Below are 18,388 nucleotides of genomic sequence, written 5' to 3'. Positions count from 1 at the left end.
TGAAAATATTTTGTACAGAAATAATTGTGGTTTTACTTCATATTAATTAAATTGACAAAACTGACAAGATAGTAATAATCAATGTTAAAAGTTTGGAGTGCATCATTGTAGGAGCTGTGAATTGATCTATTCTGGGAAAGTAATTTGAGATTTTGCAAATAAAGTGATTAAAATATTTAAGCCATTTGACACTGAAATTCCCTACTGCTAAGTGTAATCCCATGGAGGCTACATTTAGTGAAAATATTTAAAGGAGAACTTTTTGTGGTGATGAAGAACTTTTTCTCCTCCTCAACTCCTGCCCTCATAACAGGAGACTTCTGCATACATATTGATTCTCATTGAAATATTGTAACCACTCAGTTCCTTAACCTACTTACCACCCCCCAGCCCCATGAACTACTCCTAGACCCAGTCTCAGCCACACACAAAGGTGACCATACCCTGGATCTTTACCATCACCCACAAATGTACCACTTCTGTGTTCAAGAATGCTGAAACCCGCTTATCCTGCCATAATCGGTGGGCTTTTCACCTCTCCCTCTGCCTTCCCTACTGTGACCTGAAGGTCTCTTGACTCCCCAGTTCTATCCCAGGCCATTTCCCTACATTAACCATTCTCTCTTCTTCTTGACTCCTTGGTGAACCAGTTCCCCTCCTCCAAGAATAGTCTGTCCTCTTTTGAATCCTAGACCTCTATTCACTGATTATTCCCAGCCAAGCCTTAGCCTCGTTCATCACCTTTGCTCCTACACAGTGTTTCTCAGTGAAGGTGGAGAAAGTAATGCAATTGTTCTGACTGGGTCCATTTCAAATTTGGTCTACACAACCCCAATGATCATTTCAAAATTTTCCCTTAAGAAATTATATTTTTTTCAACAAAGTAACACTTCTGTTGTTTTAGAAAGTATCTTCCTCAACATATTAAATTGCAGTTTTAAAAATTAGTCCTACAAACCAATGAGAATATGTGGCTTACTTCATTTTTATTTTTATTTTTTTAAACCCTGATGCCAGATTTGAACCTAGAACCTCCCATCTCTAGGTCTGGCTCTCAATCCACTGAGCCACCCACCTGCCCCCTATATGGCTCACTTTTTTTTTTTTTAAACCCTTACCTGGGTATTGGCTCCAAGGAAGAAGAGTGGTAAGGGCTAGGCAATGGTTGTTAAGTGACTTGTATATGGCTTACTTTAAAGAAAGTCATTAAAAATAAGCAGAGACTTGTTGCTTTGTTTGCTTGATATGAAAAGTGGATGAATCTTAGTTGATACTAATTGGCCCTAGTGTGAGTGACAAAGAATGTAATGTAAAACCAGTGAATTTCTTTAACATTTGACTGTCTTGACATAAAAGGCCTAAACTTATCAAATATTTGGCTTGACACTCTGAACTTTACCTTTAACGTTTTCTCTCTCCCTTTTTTTTTTTAGGTGTTGTGTAATGGCCCAGGAACATGCGTTCCTATCTGTGCATCTGCCCTTCTTCTTGGGATACTAGGAATAAAGAAAGTGATCATTGTCTACGTTGAGAGTGTCTGCAGAGTGGAAACCTTATCCCTTTCCGGAAAGATTCTTTACCACTTTTCAGATTACTTCATTGTTCAGTGGCCAGCCCTTAAGGGAAAATATCCCAAATCTGTGTACCTTGGGCGAATAGTTTGACAGAGAACAAATGGTGTTTTCAGATTTCTACAGTCACCTATGGTATTTTTTTATAATAGGTAAGAAAAGAGTTATAAATATAGACTTTCTAAAATGTCAAGAAAATTACTAGCCTTTGTAAGGCAACCGTATGATTAGTAAACTCAGCAGCCTATTTTCCAAATTGGATTTCAGTTAAGCAAGAAAATAAACTTGAAAACAATACCGTGAAATATTTATGGAATTATTCATGAGGTCTTCTTTATGGATTTGAGTGCCTATCATTAACTTTAGATCATCTCTTGATTTTCTTGTTATTTTAGGAATATTTTTTGTCTACAGCTAAATATAGAATTTGTATGATTTATAACATTTCCTGTCCTGCAACTTTCTGTAGTTGTCTACATTGTAAAAAACGAGTCTTCCTTGTCTCAGAACAGACCTTATTTCCTGTATGTAAGCAATGGAGTCCCCAGGGAATCTTTTGAACATAAAGGAAACAGTCATATGAAGTTCGCCTCATGACAGTTTGCCTTCTGCAATCTTCCAGAACCTTAAAACTTAAACCAATACCTTTTTTTCCCGGCTTACCCCATGAAAACTTCACCTATTTAGCATGTTTACTTGTGAGAATCAATACAAAGGTGGCAAAATTAATATCTCTAATTAAAGAAAATGATTTTGCATCCCAAAGGTCTAGTTCTCAAACATACCTTGCAGAAGTGCCCATTGACAAAGGTCCCGCTCTCTTGGTGGTGTTCTAAGAAATTGGGACTAAGCCACATATGCATGAAAGGACCCAAATGAGCCTTAACAAGGCCAAAAATTGAGAATTATTTCTCCCACAGAACTTGAGTTTCTACTTTCTTCCTACTACTACCCTACTCAGCTATCCCGTTTTGTAACTGCACTATATCACCCCAGAGAGAAAGGAATAGACGTTTCCCCGAAAGTGGTATCTTTCCTCCTAACTATTTAAAAATGAACCCAAGGCAGAGAAAGAAGCACATCCTAGGCTGGTTTCACATTTCTCATTCTTTGGCAAAATACCATTCTAAACCCAAAGCACCATAAATCCATCTGTCATTGGGACATATAAGAATACATTTTTTTGGCTAGAGAAAGAGGTCCCAGAGCAGAGAGAATAGCGAGGTAGCCCACTGGAGAGAGCATGAGTCTGGAGTCAGGAGGATCTGCTTCAATCTGACCTCCAATACATCACAGCTCGGTGACCCTGGGTAAGTCACTTAACCCCAATCGCCTAGTCTTTGCTGTCCCTTCTGCCTAGAACTGATCCCAAGGCAAGCTAAGGGTTTTACACACACACACACACACACACACACACACACGACTTAGATGGAGTGACCATGAAGTTGTAGCTCATGTGGCAACTTTGAAAATTCAAAGTTTCCAGTAGTTGCCTTTTGCTACTGGCCCCAGAATAGCTGATGAGTGATTACTGTCATTATAAAGGAGGCTAAGACTGTGTTGGCCTCTCCTTTTTTAGAGAGAAAATCATCCCTTGAAGGACAGAAGGAATTTCTTCTGTGCTCCAGTGATGATTCGCTGGGGATCCCGCATGTCCCCCTACTTCCTAGTGATCTGTCAGACCAATGATTCCATGGTTCATTAGTGAAGAAACAGTTGCAGAAAAGATGGCATTTGGGGGGGGGAAGAAACATATTCTGAGTATTTTGCAAGCCTTAATTCTGACAGTAGCCAGCTGGTCATAGAGTCTCAGAAAAGGATTTGGAGTGACAATCTTACCCAGTTATGTAGTTCACCGTGCACACATTTTCTTTGGAAAAGCTGGGAAAACGCTCGTGCCATCGAGGCTGCCTGCCCCCGCAGACTGTTTGGTAAACAAGAGCAGGGCAGCACTCTCTGGTTTTGTTGTGGCTAATTCCCTGTCTCGGGATCAGAAGAGGAGAGTCTTCTCTTTTAGGTTACAGCAGGGACACGTTGGTTCCAGCTGTGCATGTGGGAAACGTATTTACATAGAGTATTGCCATAAAAAAGGGCATCCTTCATGTTTTCATCTCTACCCGAGTTGGCACGCAGTTTCTTCTCCCTTATAGGAGACTGTTTATAAAAAATTAGCTACATCAGTCTGCAGATCCTCCCCTTCCAAACCACATATCCCACCCACACCTTTTTCCTTGGAAGATTATTATCTTTGGGTCAACTGCCTCCTTCCAGGTTCGAGGGGCCAAGTGTTTCAGGCGAGATATCCAAGGCCCATTTACACCTTTACTCATCCACAAAGCCTCCTGTGACCAGTAGCAGCACATCTCTTTGATCTACCCTTTCTTTGAACTCCTATGATACTCACAGTTCCTTTCCCATAATTCTGCAATTAATTGTATCCTGGCATCCTCACAAACCCGTGTGTGCTGGTCTTGTTTCCCAGCCAGATGATGAATGTGGGCAGTTTTGCCTTATATTTCTATTATACTCCCCTCACGGTGCCTAGCACAGTCCAGGGTGCACAGTAGGCATTAAATCTAAGATTGATTCCTGTGGTCACAGCCTTTGAGGATCATAGATTTAGAACAAAGGAGAACCCTCAAGGCCATCAAGTTTGTCTCTGAAGCCTCAGTTCCCAGCACAATGCCTGGCACATAGGAAGAACCTGATATGTGCTTGATCGATTTATTGATCTTGTTCTAATAGCCTTCACCTGTATTATCTCTGTTTTATAGAGGAGGAAACTGAGGTAAGGAGAGAGGAAATTTCTTGACGCTTGCCACACAAATAGTGTCAGAGGCAGAATTCAAAACCAAGTGTCTCCTGCCCCCAACTGCAGCCATCCATTATCCCACAATGCCTCTTCATTCCCAGAGGGAAGGTGCAATTCTTTTAATGACACCTGACAGCTAGGAGGATATACCACATACAAAGAAGTATTTCAGGATGTTTTCTGATAGGGATTTAACACACAGACAGGCTTTGCATGGATTATAGAAGTCCTGGACCCAAAAAACCTCCAGAAAAGTGCTAAATGAGTGAGCAAAGAGACTTGGGCAGAGTTGGGAGGTCAGGAAAAAAAAAATGCAGTCTTAGCAAAAGTATCTTCCAAGTGCCCTTATCTTTTTTAAAGAGTCTGTTAAGTGGATCTCATAACTGCCCCAAGTTGCCTAATGAATGTTATAGGACAAATGCTTTCCTGTTCTTTGGGGCCAGTAGGACTGAACAGAAGGAGCTAGTTTTGTACGTGTTTGGTGCCCCATTTCTAAAATTCAGTCCCTTGCCTCCCTCCTTAATGTGACAAAGGGGAGATATTTCTATGCTTCCAAGGCTAGAGGAAGAAGATGCGCTTCAACTTCCTGGCATTTTTTTTCCCATTCTTCTGCCTGCATGTAGCAGTAAAAGAGAAACCTGTGGATTCTCTTCAATCATTTAACCATACACAGATATGAATAAGCAAATCATTTGACTTGATTCCTAATCTCTTTTCCTTTCCCGTAGAACTAAGTCGTTTTTTTCACTAATAAAACTCAGCGTTTGAACAAAATTCATGTGACAAGTGATGGTTTGCAGCAAGAATGTAGGAGAGTTAGTCACTGAGCATCAAGCCCTAATTATAAGTTAAGCTATTCAAGTAAAAATAAAAACAATATTTCTGGCAGGAAAAGTGGAAGAAATGGAGGCATTTTATGAAATAATTGTACCTTAGAGCTTAGAATTCTCTCTCTTGCTTCCCTTTTAATGAGTTAGAATAGTGTATTGGAAAGAACTCTGGAGTTAGGGTTCAAATTCAGCCTCTGGTAACGATTTCTTGTGTGACCTTGAGCCAGTGATCTCCTCCTGTCTGTTTCCTCAGTCTGTAAAGGAAGAAAGCTAAGTTACATGAACTTTGAAGCCCCTTAGAACCCTAACTCTGTGATCCTAGGCTAACCATTATTATTTCAGATTTGATGATTTGGGAAGACAAAGGATGAAGTCTTCATTTGAATTCTTGTGGAGTTTATACAAGCTAACTTAAAATAAAATTATTACTCTTTCAAAATCATTGATCCCAAAACCTAGCCCAGGACCTATAACACAGCAGGTCCTTAATAAATGTTGATTGAATTGAATGCCACTCCTATCCAAGCTGAAGCTCCAGGATGGATGTGTTGCTTGCCATCAGCCTACCTGGAATGAATTTAATGTAGAAAGCAAACAGCCATGAATGGTGAAAGAGGCTTAGATTAACAGTGTTCACTCTAAATCTTTCGGTTCACAACTGAAACCAAAAGAAAAAAAATCTATTTTTCAATTTTTTGGGGTGTGGGGTAGGAATTCTTCAAAGAAAAAGGAAGAAAAGCAGGACTTTTATGGAAATACCATATACTGTATTGGCAGGGGTTCAGGAGGAGCTAAAACAGTATCCAAAATGTTCCCTTTTTCAGCTCTAGTCTGGCAGTCGAATCTTAAAAGCTCAATTTTCAAGCTGTTTCTGACCTTAAACCTCACTGAATGTCTAAAAAGATCTCCACTGGTTCTAGCTAGCGTGAGCCCAGTGGCAAAAGTAGCAGGAAAGTTTGCTTGTCCCCCTAAACATGAAATTTCTTTTCTCAAAATCATATACAAAGTCTTGGGAAACCAAAAGATCCAGTTATGAGTATATTGCTCCTAAAATAATAAAAAGATAAATGGAAAAGGCAAAAATGAAAGTGGAAAGAAAATTCACTTCTGTTTCACACTGGGCTAGGGAATAAAATTTGGTGATATTTCAAATTTGGTTCTTCTGAACCAAATATGTTCTCATAATATAAAATGTTTGCTCCAGAGCCTCCTGGCACTACCTTATTAGTATGAAATGTCACCTTATTCGCTGTCCCTCTAAAAACTATGTTTCCCTCATTGTTCTGTAAATATTTGCAGTGTTCCAGCAGCAACTTGAAAAAATCCATCCAGGTGGCTTAAGCACTAGGACTATATAATTCAAGGTCACATACGCTCCTCTTTGTGTTATAAAATTGCTAGATTACTAGTCAAGTAGGTAGAGAACTTGTAGTAATTAAAATGAAATGAACTGATGTCACAGAGAAGTTGATAAGATACGGTATAGTGAAAAGAGCACCTGGCTAAGAACAAGGAGACTTGGGTCCTATTTTTGGCTCCACCATCTCCTCAGTGCTAGGACTTGGAGGAAATCATTTAATCCCTTTAGGCCTTAGTTTCCTTCTCTGTAAATCCAAGAAGATAGGATTAGGCCCTTAAGATCCTTTCTAGCTCTGATAATCATTTTACAGTATTGGAAAGGTTGGAAGAGGAATGAGACTTCGAGGCTTGGAGAGCAGAAGCAGGGGCAGAAATTGAAAAGAGGCCAATTTGGGCTTGATAACAAGGAATATCTTCCTGGGACCTAGAGCCATTCCACAGTAGAATGGGTCCTTTGAGGGAAGAGTAGGTTCCCCTCAATAGGGCTCTTCAAGCAAAGGTCAGATGACTGTTTGTTGGGGATCAGGTAGTGGGGATTCTTTGGAGAATATAGGTTGGTCTGCACAATTGACCATGGTTCTTCTAGTTCTAAAATTCTGGGATTGTGGATTTCAATTTAAGGACCATTATTCACCTCCTACACCTTACCACCTCTGGATATGGCTAAGACATTTCTAAGTCTCCATATTCTCATCTCTAAAAAGGGAATATTTCTTGTACTACTACCTACCTCACCAAGTTCTTATGAGGATCAAAGTACTTGTAAACTACAAAGTATTATATAAATGTAAGGTAGTGTTATTATTCAGTACCCTCAGATGCATCATTAAAATCTGTAGAGTCTTCAAAAGCCCATAAAGTATCAGTGATATGGCACGGAACAAAAGCCATCTCCAGTCACTAAATTGTTTTGCTTTTTTCCACTTAGCATATTGTTTGTGCCAACTGAAGATGTAGTAGATAGCAATGTAAGTAAAACTCATCCAGAAAAATTAGTATGGAAAGCTGACTAAACAGAGAAGTATTTGAGACTGTAATGTGACAAAGTTAATCCTAGTCTTTTGGTCCTGAAATTCCAACCTTTAGTTCCTAATGCTAGCAGTGAATATCAGGAAGAGACATTAACTGAATTTTACCCTGTTTAGCAAGTGTTCAGCCAATCAGATCAGTGGGTCTTTGTTTATTTCCCTTATATTCTGAAGCCAGGAAATTCCTTCTGATAAGTTAAGATTTTTTTTTCTCCCAAGGGCATCTTAAGGCACAAAAGAAAAAGCAACACAACACATTTTACAGAAGTCATTGAATGAAACATCATGCATAATTATAGGGGGTTTGCACTGTACTTTTCAAATAAAAGCCATATAATGCCATAAAAATACTCATAATACTTTAGGAAATAGAAGGCATAGACATTATACCAAGCAGCCCATTTAGTTCACTTTATAGCTCAATTTAAAGATTGAACCTTTTAAAATATTTCAGCAGACGATGATATGGGAAGAAAATATAGAGAGATCAATCTGTATTGCAGCAACATTAAGAAATGTCAAATGTCACCATAGTATGCCACCTGTGACCAGCAATAGCATCGAAGAACGTGGAATTCTCTAGGGCAGGGCCAGTGCTAAGTGATTAGCTATCCTGTGAAAATTCTAACTTAATCCATTGGATGTGAATAAATATCTCAGAAAAATGGGTGAGGTTCCCAACAAATCAGTAGAAAGGATAAGATTAAGAATCTAAAGACTTGAGTTATGGGTCCAACTATTCTACTAGCTAGTTCTCTTACCTGGCCAAGGTACTTGAGAATGGTCCAAGGACAAGAATGCCATGTTTGGAGTCAGAAAATCTAGACTAGAACCCTACTTCTACCATATGCTATTTGTTTCCAAGCTCAGGAAGGTCACTTAATCTCTCAGGCTCAGTTTCCTCATCTATCAATGAAGGGGTTGAACTAAATGACTTCTAAGGTCCTTATTAATCAGACTCTGTTCCTGGGATCATAATCTTTCTGGACCCACATCCTCATCTCTAAAATGAAAGGAAGGGCAGAGAGATGCCCCCCCCCCCAAAGAAAGCCAGCCTGGAGATGGGAGGTCGTGGTTTTAAATCTGGCCATAGGCATTTCCTAGCTGTGTGACCCTGCATAAGTCACTTAATCTCCATTGCCTATCCCTGACTGCTCTTCAGCCTTGGAACTGATATTTAATATCAATTCTAAGATAGAAGGTAAAGATTTTTAAAAAATAAAATGGAAGGAGTTAGATTCAGTGAAATTAATTCTATACCAAGTAGCAGGGAAGAAAGTCCCCCATATATAGATGCACACTTTCCATGGAGATATGTTAGCAGAATTAGAGTGATATTCAAACTTATTTCCAGTTCTATGGTTGCTACTTTCCCTTAGCTGCATGGATATCCCATGCTGTGGCATGATTTGTACCAGAATGAATTAGGACTTGACAACACCAGATATGATGTGATAGGGCACAAAGCAATATGGTACATGGTCCCTGCTCTCAAGTAGCTGATTGTATAATTGTTGACTGGGAACCCAAAGATAACAAGCAAAACCAGGTGACATGTAAGTGCCCAGTGAGTAGCCTATGCAGGGAAATACTAAAGAGGTTGAGAGGAAAAAGAAATCACTGTGAGCTTGGATGGTGAGGGAAAAGGAAGTGGGAACCTTGACTGGTAAACATTCATCAGGATGACTGCCTTCTGAAAACTTGTTGTCTTTTTTTAGAGACAAAAGCAAGACAGTTCCTGCCCAGGAGTTTTCTTTCTACTGAGAAATACACTGTGTGCACACATGATTTTAATAGATTTTTTTATTGCTAGATTTTGGCTTTACATCACTCACACTTCCCCTGTATCCCTTTCTTTTTTCTAGGTCTCTTTTTCTTGCCCAGGCTAAAAATTCAGGGTCTTCTCATGGGCCTGGTCCCACTTTGATTGGCATAAGAGTTTTCTCCTCTGTTTCCTGTCCTCAGCCAGTACAACCCTCCTTAAGCAAACAAGAATGGGCAATTCATTCCTGGAGGCTCAACATATTAAAGTTATTGGCTTACAAAACTGTAGTTCAGAAGTCCTAAGCTCAAGAGATCTACCAACCTCAGACTCAACCTGAGCAAGGATTACAGGGATGCACCATCATGAACCTCCTATTTGCATCTCTCTCCCTCCCTCTTCCAGAGTCTCTCCCTTATAACAAAGAATTTCTTTTTAAAAGAAACAAAAGAGGAAGGAGAGAAAAAATTCACCAAAACCAATTCATACGCTGAAAACAAATATCAGATTATATGCAGTGTTTTACACCCATTCCCCCATCCCCAACCTCTGCAAAGGAATTGGAGATGTCTTCTCACATCTCTTCTTTGAGTCTAAACTTATTCTTTATAATTTTACAACATTCATGTTTCAATTATTTTGTGGTGATTCTTCCATTTGCATTACTACAGCCAATATATACATTGTTTTTTCTGGCTCTGCTTACCTTTCTATAAGTTCATGAAATATATACGTAAAATTAATTTTTTTAAGTCCTTACTTCTGCCTTGTAGCCAATACTGTGTATTGGCTACAAGGCAGAAGAGTGGTCAGGGTAGGCAATGGGGGTCAAGTGACTTGCCCAGGGTCACACAGCTGGGAAGTGTCTGAGGCCAGATTTGAACCTAGGACCTCCCGTCTCTAGGCCTGGCTCTCAATCCACTGAGCTACCCAGCTGCCCCCAATACCAAGTAATTTTGAGAAAGATGGCACTAAAATCTGGGGGAATTAGGAAAGGCTTCATAAAGAAGTTGGCACCTGAGCTTCATACAGATTAGTGACTTGCTCAAAGTCACATAGTAGAGAAATGATAGAGTCAGTTTCATCATAGATCCAAAAGAAAAACAAACTATATGTGAGGAAGTTGATCAGGGAAGTCCTTTATCAACTTCATGAGTTCCCTAGCCAAAAAATATTGAATGTGGGCCTTTGTTTGGTGGCATGTGAGGGTCACCTTCCCAAGGAATATAGACATGCCCACTGACACCTTGCTGGCAGGACAAGAAGAACTTGTCTCCCTCTCCCTTCCCTCCCTCTTCCTCTCTCCTTTTCTCTCTTCCTTCCTTTGCTTTTCCTATCCCCTTCCTTTTCTTTCCCTCTCCATCTTCCTTTTCTCCGTTACTTTTTTTTGTAAACATAGTCAAGCACAAAAGGGCAGACCTTTTGGGGGAAGAGAGGGAGGAAGACCTATGCCTGTATATAGTTTCAGAAACAGTTGATAATCTGTGGAAGTAACACATAGCAAAGACTGATTTGCTTTTGTGCTGTCCAATGGTAGTTTAGAAGAAGAATCTGCAACCTCCAGTCTAGTGTGCTTGATTTCCATTTATCACAAAATTAATGATAAAATTTAAGATTCATTAGTGGGCATCTAGAATTTCCAAGACCCAACCTCTGATGCTTAGCAGCTTAAATGACTAGCCTGTACTCATCATCCACAATCTGCAAAGTGAAAATAACTAACTATAGTACTCACCCTATAGGTTTACTCTGAGGCCCACATGAGACATGGCAAACCTCAAAAGGCTACCTAAATCTCAGCCACTGTTGTTGATCCTTTGGTCTGAGCCTGTGACCTCATCAATGTAGAGGGCTCTCCAACATAGCAGTTTCTAGTATTTCTCCCTCCCTCCATTTTTTTCCCTCTCCATCTTCTTTTCTCTCCCCTTTTTCTTTAGAAAGACGGATTTGTTGGCTGAAATGTTTACCCGAAGTTCACCCCAATGATAGAAGTTGATAGTGGCTGGAAGATAATCCACTGGATGAGATCCAGAAGATAGCTGACGCTGTCAGCCAGTCATCCAGCCAAGCTGGAGCTTACCATTGAGCGCTGTGCTCTCACATTATATGCCTAATGCCTGTAGTACCTTCAGACGTTTCCAGTCCAGTCCAAGAAACTTTTATTAAATATCTTCTATGGGCAAGGTATTGAGCTAGTCATCGAAGATATCAAGACAAAATGAGAAATACTCCCAGTCTTCAGAGGTTACATTGAACCAGTTATAATATTTAAACAGATAAATATGTCTGTGATCATCTGAGGAGGAGAGAACACTATGAAGTAGAGACCTCAGAAAGGGCTTCCTGTAGGAGGAAAATGTCTGCTGCAAGCATGTGAAGACTTCCCCCAGCAGAATGAGTAGATGGGAACAGTTTGTTCCAATGGCCAAAAAGGCAGCTGAAGCAGGCCCTGTGGAGTGCTGGTTAGATATCAAAGATGCCAAGATCATCCTCTGCATCCTGGGCCATCGTCTGTCCTGACTTTTGTCTTGCCATTGGACTTGGATGACTGGAAGAAAGAATGAGACTGATGACTTTAAGTTGTCCCTCACTGGTCATCTTTGAAATGAGGGCAAACAACAAGGCAGGTGCCAGAGGCAAGTCAACAAGCATTTATTAAACACTTTCTTTGTGTTAAGCATTGTGCTAAGCCCTGGGAATCCAAATACAAGCAGAAAGAAAGACATTCCTTGCCCTCAAGGAGAAGGAAAAGATGTTGAGTTGTTATCCTTCATCCTTGAAGAGGACCAAAATGGCATCACTTTATTGGGGTCATGTGGCTGATCAAACCACTGTGACCTCAGAAGACAACCACAGGTTGGACACAAATAACCATCTGAACATTTGAAATAGAGATATCTCTAAATTTGTGCATCTCATTTCTTTTGAGCTATTGCACTTTTGCTTTGTTCATTGAGCCTTTCTTGGATGTGGGCACGACACACAGGACAGTTTTGTGCTAGTGTCTCCCATGTCTTACAATTGATACCAAAGTTCTTCAAAGAGCCCTAGAGAATTGCTTCCTCTGACTTCCTTGCAAGCATTCGCTTTATGTGAGTTCTCCATAACATAGTCTTTAAGGCCAATGTACCTTTGGCATTTGAACGGTGTGGCTAACACATTGGAATTGTGCTCTCTTCAGTAGAATCTGAATGCTTGGAAGTTCAGCTTGAGAAAGGACCTCAAAGTCCTGTACTTTATCTTCCCAAGTGACCTTCCTAAGACAATTCCAATGGAGGCACATCCATTTTCTGGCATGGCAATGGTAGATTGTCCAGGTTTCACAGGCATACAACAATGAGGTCAGCACAACGGCTTTGTAGACCCTCATTTTGGTAGGCAGCCCCTTACCTCTTCTGTCCCACCTTTTCCTTCAGAAACTCCCAAACACTAAGCTAGCTCGGGCAATGCATGCATGAACCTCATCATCTATGTGGACATCACTGACAAGTAAGTTGCTGAGGTAAGTGATCTTATCCATTTAAGATTTTATCACCAGAGTAGAGACAGACTATTAGATGTGGCAGGAAGTCCTCAGGAGGAATGGGGTCAGAAACAGCAACCGTCACTACTAAAGACTTTAAAGACCTTTTCATCACCAACACTATCCTCTATTTACTTAAATGCAATAAAACTTCATGGATGTGCCCACGAAACAAACATTGGCATTTAATAAACTATGCCTTAGTAAGGAGAAGAGACAGACAAGGTGTGAGAGTTATGAAGGCCATCTGGAGGAGTGTGCTGGCTGGAACATAGACTTGTCCTCTTCAAGCTAAATATTTCAGTTCAACAAAATCAGCAGCCCCAAGACAATAGGGCTACTAGAAGACAATGCCAACAGATTAGGGTGCTTCTCAGTGCATGAATAGTTTATTGTAGACTTGGAGGGAAAGTTGAACCAACACATAGTTGGCAACAGGGGAGAGAAAAGGAATGGACAGCTTTCAGAGATTTGATGGAGAGCATCATATTTACTCATCTGGGGCAGAATACTTGCAAACATCAGGATTGGTTTGGTGAAAAAATGGGAAGAAATAACAAAAAAGAAGCTGAAGGAATTGGGAGTGGGAGATAAACAGGAAGAAGAAGGGATTTGAGAAGAGACATGGTAAAATAGTCTAGAGTCAGGAGTGGAATCTGGAAAGAAATGAAAACATGAATGATATAGAAGGAATTATACAGTCAGAAGAAGGTAGCATGAACACCTGAAATGAGCAGGCCTCTGTGGCATGAGAGAGAAATCAATACATTCTGAAGTTTTGGAAGCCAGCATAGGGACTGCCATCCTGGTGGTTTGACCCACTTTGATCACATCACTCATTCTTGGTGCTGTGCTTCTTGGCTACCACAAGTTCCTGCTCCATTTTCTTCTCTAGAAACTCCTGCTTCTTGCAGTTGAATCCTGAATGAAACTAGGAATTCCAAAGGGTAGAGGTGAGTAAGCCTTCTAGGCGTGAGAGGCAACTTGTTTAAAGACTAGGGCAAAGAGATGGAATACAAAATTTGGGGAACAAAATCATAGGATCATAAAGTTAGAGCTGAAAGGGACCTTAGAGGTCAATAAGTTTAACCAAGGAAGTTGAAGCCCAGAGAGATTGAGATTTGCCCAAGATCACATAACTATTAAGTGGCTGGAGCAAGATTTGGACCTAGGGCTTCCTGACTCCATGACCAGCATTCTATCTACCACAGGCCAGTTTGACCAGAAAGTAGAGTGATGGGAGTAATGTACAGGAAACCTGCAAAGATAACCTAGAGACAAGTTACAAAGGGCTTTAAATACTAAGCTTAGGAATTTGGATTTTATCCTACAGCCAGGAAGAAGTCATTGAAGCTTCTGAGCAGGAGAATGAGAGGGTCATTTATGTGCTTTAAGAAGATTATGATGGGGGCAGCTATCTGGCTCAGTGGATTGAAAGCCAGACCCATCTGGGAGGTCCTGGATTCAAATCTGGACTTAGACATTTCCTAGCTGTGTGACCCTGGACAAGACACTTAAAACCCTTGTTTAGTCCTTACCTCCACCTTGGAACCAGTACACAGTATTGATTCTAAGACAGAAGGTAAGAGTTAAAAAGAGAAGAAGATTTTTATGGCAGCCAATAGGTCAGATCAGAGATGATAAGGACTGAACTAAGGTGGTAGCCACTTGAGTGAAGAGGAAGGAAAACTCTCACTAGCAGATTCTCTTCCCCAAGAAAGAACCTAACTTAAAACATGTCAGTACACATGTGAGCAAGTCTGGTAAAAGAAAAATATTATTCCACATGGCTTAAAAAGGAGACAAAGAACAAACAGAAGAGAAAAGCAAAAGGAAGTTAATACTGAATCGAAATTGTTATATATTCTGGCCAAACACGTGTAATAAAAATTCAGATGTCTTTAAAAATGGAAAATGTTCCATTTGCAAAGATGATTAGGGGAGTAACTTGCCTGCCTCACAGCATGATTTAAGGTCTGGGGCTTAGTAAGTTCCCCTTCTTCCTGGCCCCCTTATTGAATCTCCTGTCTCTCTCACTTACTTTAGTTCCCTCCTCTCATGTCCTTTATGTTTAGGATTAATATTCTTGGAAAGCCTCACCACTACTCCTACTGTCTGTTACAGGTTTTTTTAAACAAACCATTTTTTAAAAGTTCCTTTTTCTTAGCAATCAATGAGTCCCAGTGGAGGCATCTCTAACAGGTCAATGCAGGTTTTCTGTTTCTTTGCCCCAAAGCCATTTAGGTAAGTGGCAGTGCATCTTTGTAGAGCTTCCTGTCCAGGACAATGTTGGCTAGATTTCTTTGGCTGGACACACTGATGATCACTAGATTTTTTAAAGAGCTTCCTTTTAAGTGTAATTCTTGTTAATTAAGTAAATTCCGACAGTGTGGCATGGTTTATATTCATTTTTCATTTTTTCCTGCTGCTGCTATTAAATTTAAAGGGTAGATATCCAACTTTTGGGAGCACATTTAATATAAAAGCATACGTAGAAGACATCCTTTTGTAATGAAAAAGTGACCGTGGGAGGTGGTGATGTTGGTGATGTGGTTCAATGTACATTTGTGTTCTAAATCTGTTGATCCTGAGCTTTCTACGACCAGTTTGTTACTATAAGCTAGATATCAGATAAAGCAACTACTTATTTATTTCCTAATCTTTATCTACAATCAGTGTTTTAATGAAAGTAGGAGCAACCAGATTTCCTTTTCTTCTATGCTTATTTTTTCCATTTTCCTACTTTTATCCAAAAAATGGCAAATCTAAAGGGGGAGTGGGGAGATGACATCTAAGATGCTATTGAATTTAAAGGGAGTCTAAGAATAACCAAGTTTATACTTTTCAGAGCATATTAGTAAAAACTTCTCTTGATTTTATTTCTTTCCTGATTCTCATGTTTTTTTTGTCTATTGTTTCTTAGCATTCTTCGGTATAAATTCTCTTGTGGATGGGAAATTCTACATTCTATTTTAACTAATGAAATTCAGAGGAGCATATGAAACAATTTAAATTCTGTTATGAATTAAGTGATGGTGATGACATATGCTTAGTGGTCAAAGCTGACATGCAAAATAAATCAAATTTAATCATTCAAATATCATATTTGGGCAGAAAACAAACCATTTTTGGAATAGAAATAAAAGATGGAACTATAGACAGGGCAATTTTCCAGTACACAAATAGCCTAATTATGCTTGCAGTCAGAAAAGGAATTTCAACAGTGATGTTCGGTTTACTAAAGTTGTGTCATTCTTCCTTTGATTCTCACTGGAACAAAAAAAAAGGGAGAGAGGGGTTTATAACTCCGCTGAAAAGACATAGCCTTATAGGTTAAATCCCTGGCAGTATAACTTTCAGGTCAAAAAGCAAACTGATTTTTATTAACTTCATCAGGAACCTTTTCATAACTTGGAAATAAGCTTAAGCACCTCAGTGATTCTTGCATGCATTTTGGTATAGAGTATCTATCAATATTTGCCCTGCTTAGAGCCTGCTAGGCTCTTTTAAGCTAATGTTGTAGGAGTCTCCTGCTCTGGTTCTTACAAACCTAACATTTACAAAATACCTGGAACTGTGAAGGATATAAACACAATCCTTGCCAACAAGGGGTTTTTAGTCTGTCGGACATAAGACACATTTACAATGAACAATGATAGAGTATTCAAACTATAATAGAAAAAGAAGATACAGAATGTTAGAGGGTTAAAGGAGGGACTGCCATTGGCTTTATCACACAAGAGGTGCTTACCTGATCCTGGAACGAGGGGAAAAGATTTCCACAGATAGAACTAGCATCATTCTGGACAAAATCATGCAAGGAGGAAAGGGTGAGGACTAGAGAGAAGCCCAGTTCGGCTAGACTGTAGATTAGTAACAGGAAATAGTATGGTATAAAATAGGTAAAGTAGATTAGATCCAGAGCTTGGCTCCCTGGCTGTCAATCAACCGATGAGCACACTTACTAAAACCTCTATGGGGTGATATATGTTAGGCATTGTGCATTAGGTACCTAAGGTAATGGGGAGCCCTAATATTTTTGGTTAATTGAACAATATGATTAGAGCTGTGCATTAGGAAGATTAATCTGGTAGTAGCTCATAAAGTAGGATTGAATAGTCTAGACTCTAGAGACTAGAGGCAGCATGAAACTAAAATGCTATTGTAATAATTCAAATAGAAGATTAGTGAAGGTTATCTTATCCATTGTAAAAGGATAAGAGAAGAATGGAAGGGAAAAGTAAGGAAGACTGAGAAACAGGAGGAGATAGTACTAACTACATTAGAAATTAAAAGAAAAGGGCACTTGGTGGCTCTGTGGATTGAGAGCCAGGCCTAGAGACAAGACATCCTGGGTTCAAATATAACCTCAGACACTTCCTAGCTTTGTGACCCAGGGCAAGTCACTTGCAGGTCCCTAACCTGTCCTTGAAATCCTGAAATAACCCAACAAATGCTCCAAGAAAACAACAGGACTTCTTTCCCCCAGAAATCTGACAAAGACCAACCTCAACTTCAAGTCTAAAGTCAGGAAGTAGGCTGGAAGAATACAAACAAACAAACCCCACCATAATGAGCAATTTGTTACTCAAGATTCAGTCCCACACAAAGCCTCAGAGAAAAACACACGTTGGGCACAAATTTAAGTAGAATTTCTGGAAGAGATGAAACAAGAATTTTTAAAATAATTTAAAAATATTTTTATAAATGAAATGAGAAGACTTAAAGAAGCAATTAGAAAAGAAATGAGAGCTGTGGAAGAAAGAATTGGAAAAGAAAGTAACAGTTTGGCAAAAGAGTTCAAAACCTTGCTGAAGTCACAAACTTCCTTAAAATTAGAATGGATCAGATAGAAGTCATTGATCTGATAAGACAATGATGAATATTAAAACAAAGTCAAAAGACTGAAAAATGGAAGAAAGTGTATGATATCTCATAGAAAATACAACTGACCTGGAAAACAAATTGAGGAGGAAAAAATTTAGGATGATTAAAGTATCTGAATACTGGGATAAAAAAAGATTTTTGAGCATATTTCAAGGAATATTAAAAGAAAATTGCCTATATCTCTTAGAACCAGAGAGGAAAGTAGAAATAGAAATAATTCATTTATCACCTCCTGAGAAAAAAAGAAAGGAAGGAAGGAAGGAAGGAAGGAAGGAAGGAAGGAAGGAAGGAAGGAAGGAAGGAAGGAAGGAAATTTTCAGGAACATCATAATGAAAATCTAGAGCTTCCAGGTCAAAGTAAAAATACTATAAGCAGCCAGAAAGAAGAAATTCAATGAGCAGCACAGTTAGGATCCAATACAATTTAGTAGCAACCGCTGTAAAGGAGTGGAGAACTTGGAATGTGATATTCCAAAGGCAGAGGACGTGAACTCACAGCCAGAAATAACTTATTCAAGAAAACTGAGTATAATACTACAGTGGGGGAAATTGAACCTTTAGTGAAATAGTGGATGGTCAATTATTCCTGATGAAAAGACTAAAGCTGCAGAGAAAC

At 39.5% G+C, this 18,388-nt stretch overlaps 1 protein-coding gene across 1 annotated transcript in view; it reads left to right on the top strand.

Moving 5' to 3' along the window:
* Positions 1-1,874, top strand: part of ALG14 (ALG14 UDP-N-acetylglucosaminyltransferase subunit) — a 98,068-nt gene extending 96,194 nt beyond the window's left edge. The window contains exon 4 of the mRNA XM_044672087.1: positions 1,434-1,874. Within this exon, the coding sequence (XP_044528022.1) occupies positions 1,434-1,664 (231 nt within the window). The 3' untranslated portion in view covers positions 1,665-1,874. The remainder of the gene's footprint in view (positions 1-1,433) is intronic.
* The last annotated feature ends 16,514 nt before the right edge of the window (positions 1,875-18,388 follow it).

This window comes from Gracilinanus agilis, chromosome 4, assembly GCF_016433145.1.
Source record: "Gracilinanus agilis isolate LMUSP501 chromosome 4, AgileGrace, whole genome shotgun sequence".
Classification (NCBI taxonomy): Eukaryota; Metazoa; Chordata; class Mammalia; order Didelphimorphia; family Didelphidae; genus Gracilinanus; species Gracilinanus agilis.
This window is presented reverse-complemented; position numbering and strand designations above follow the sequence as displayed.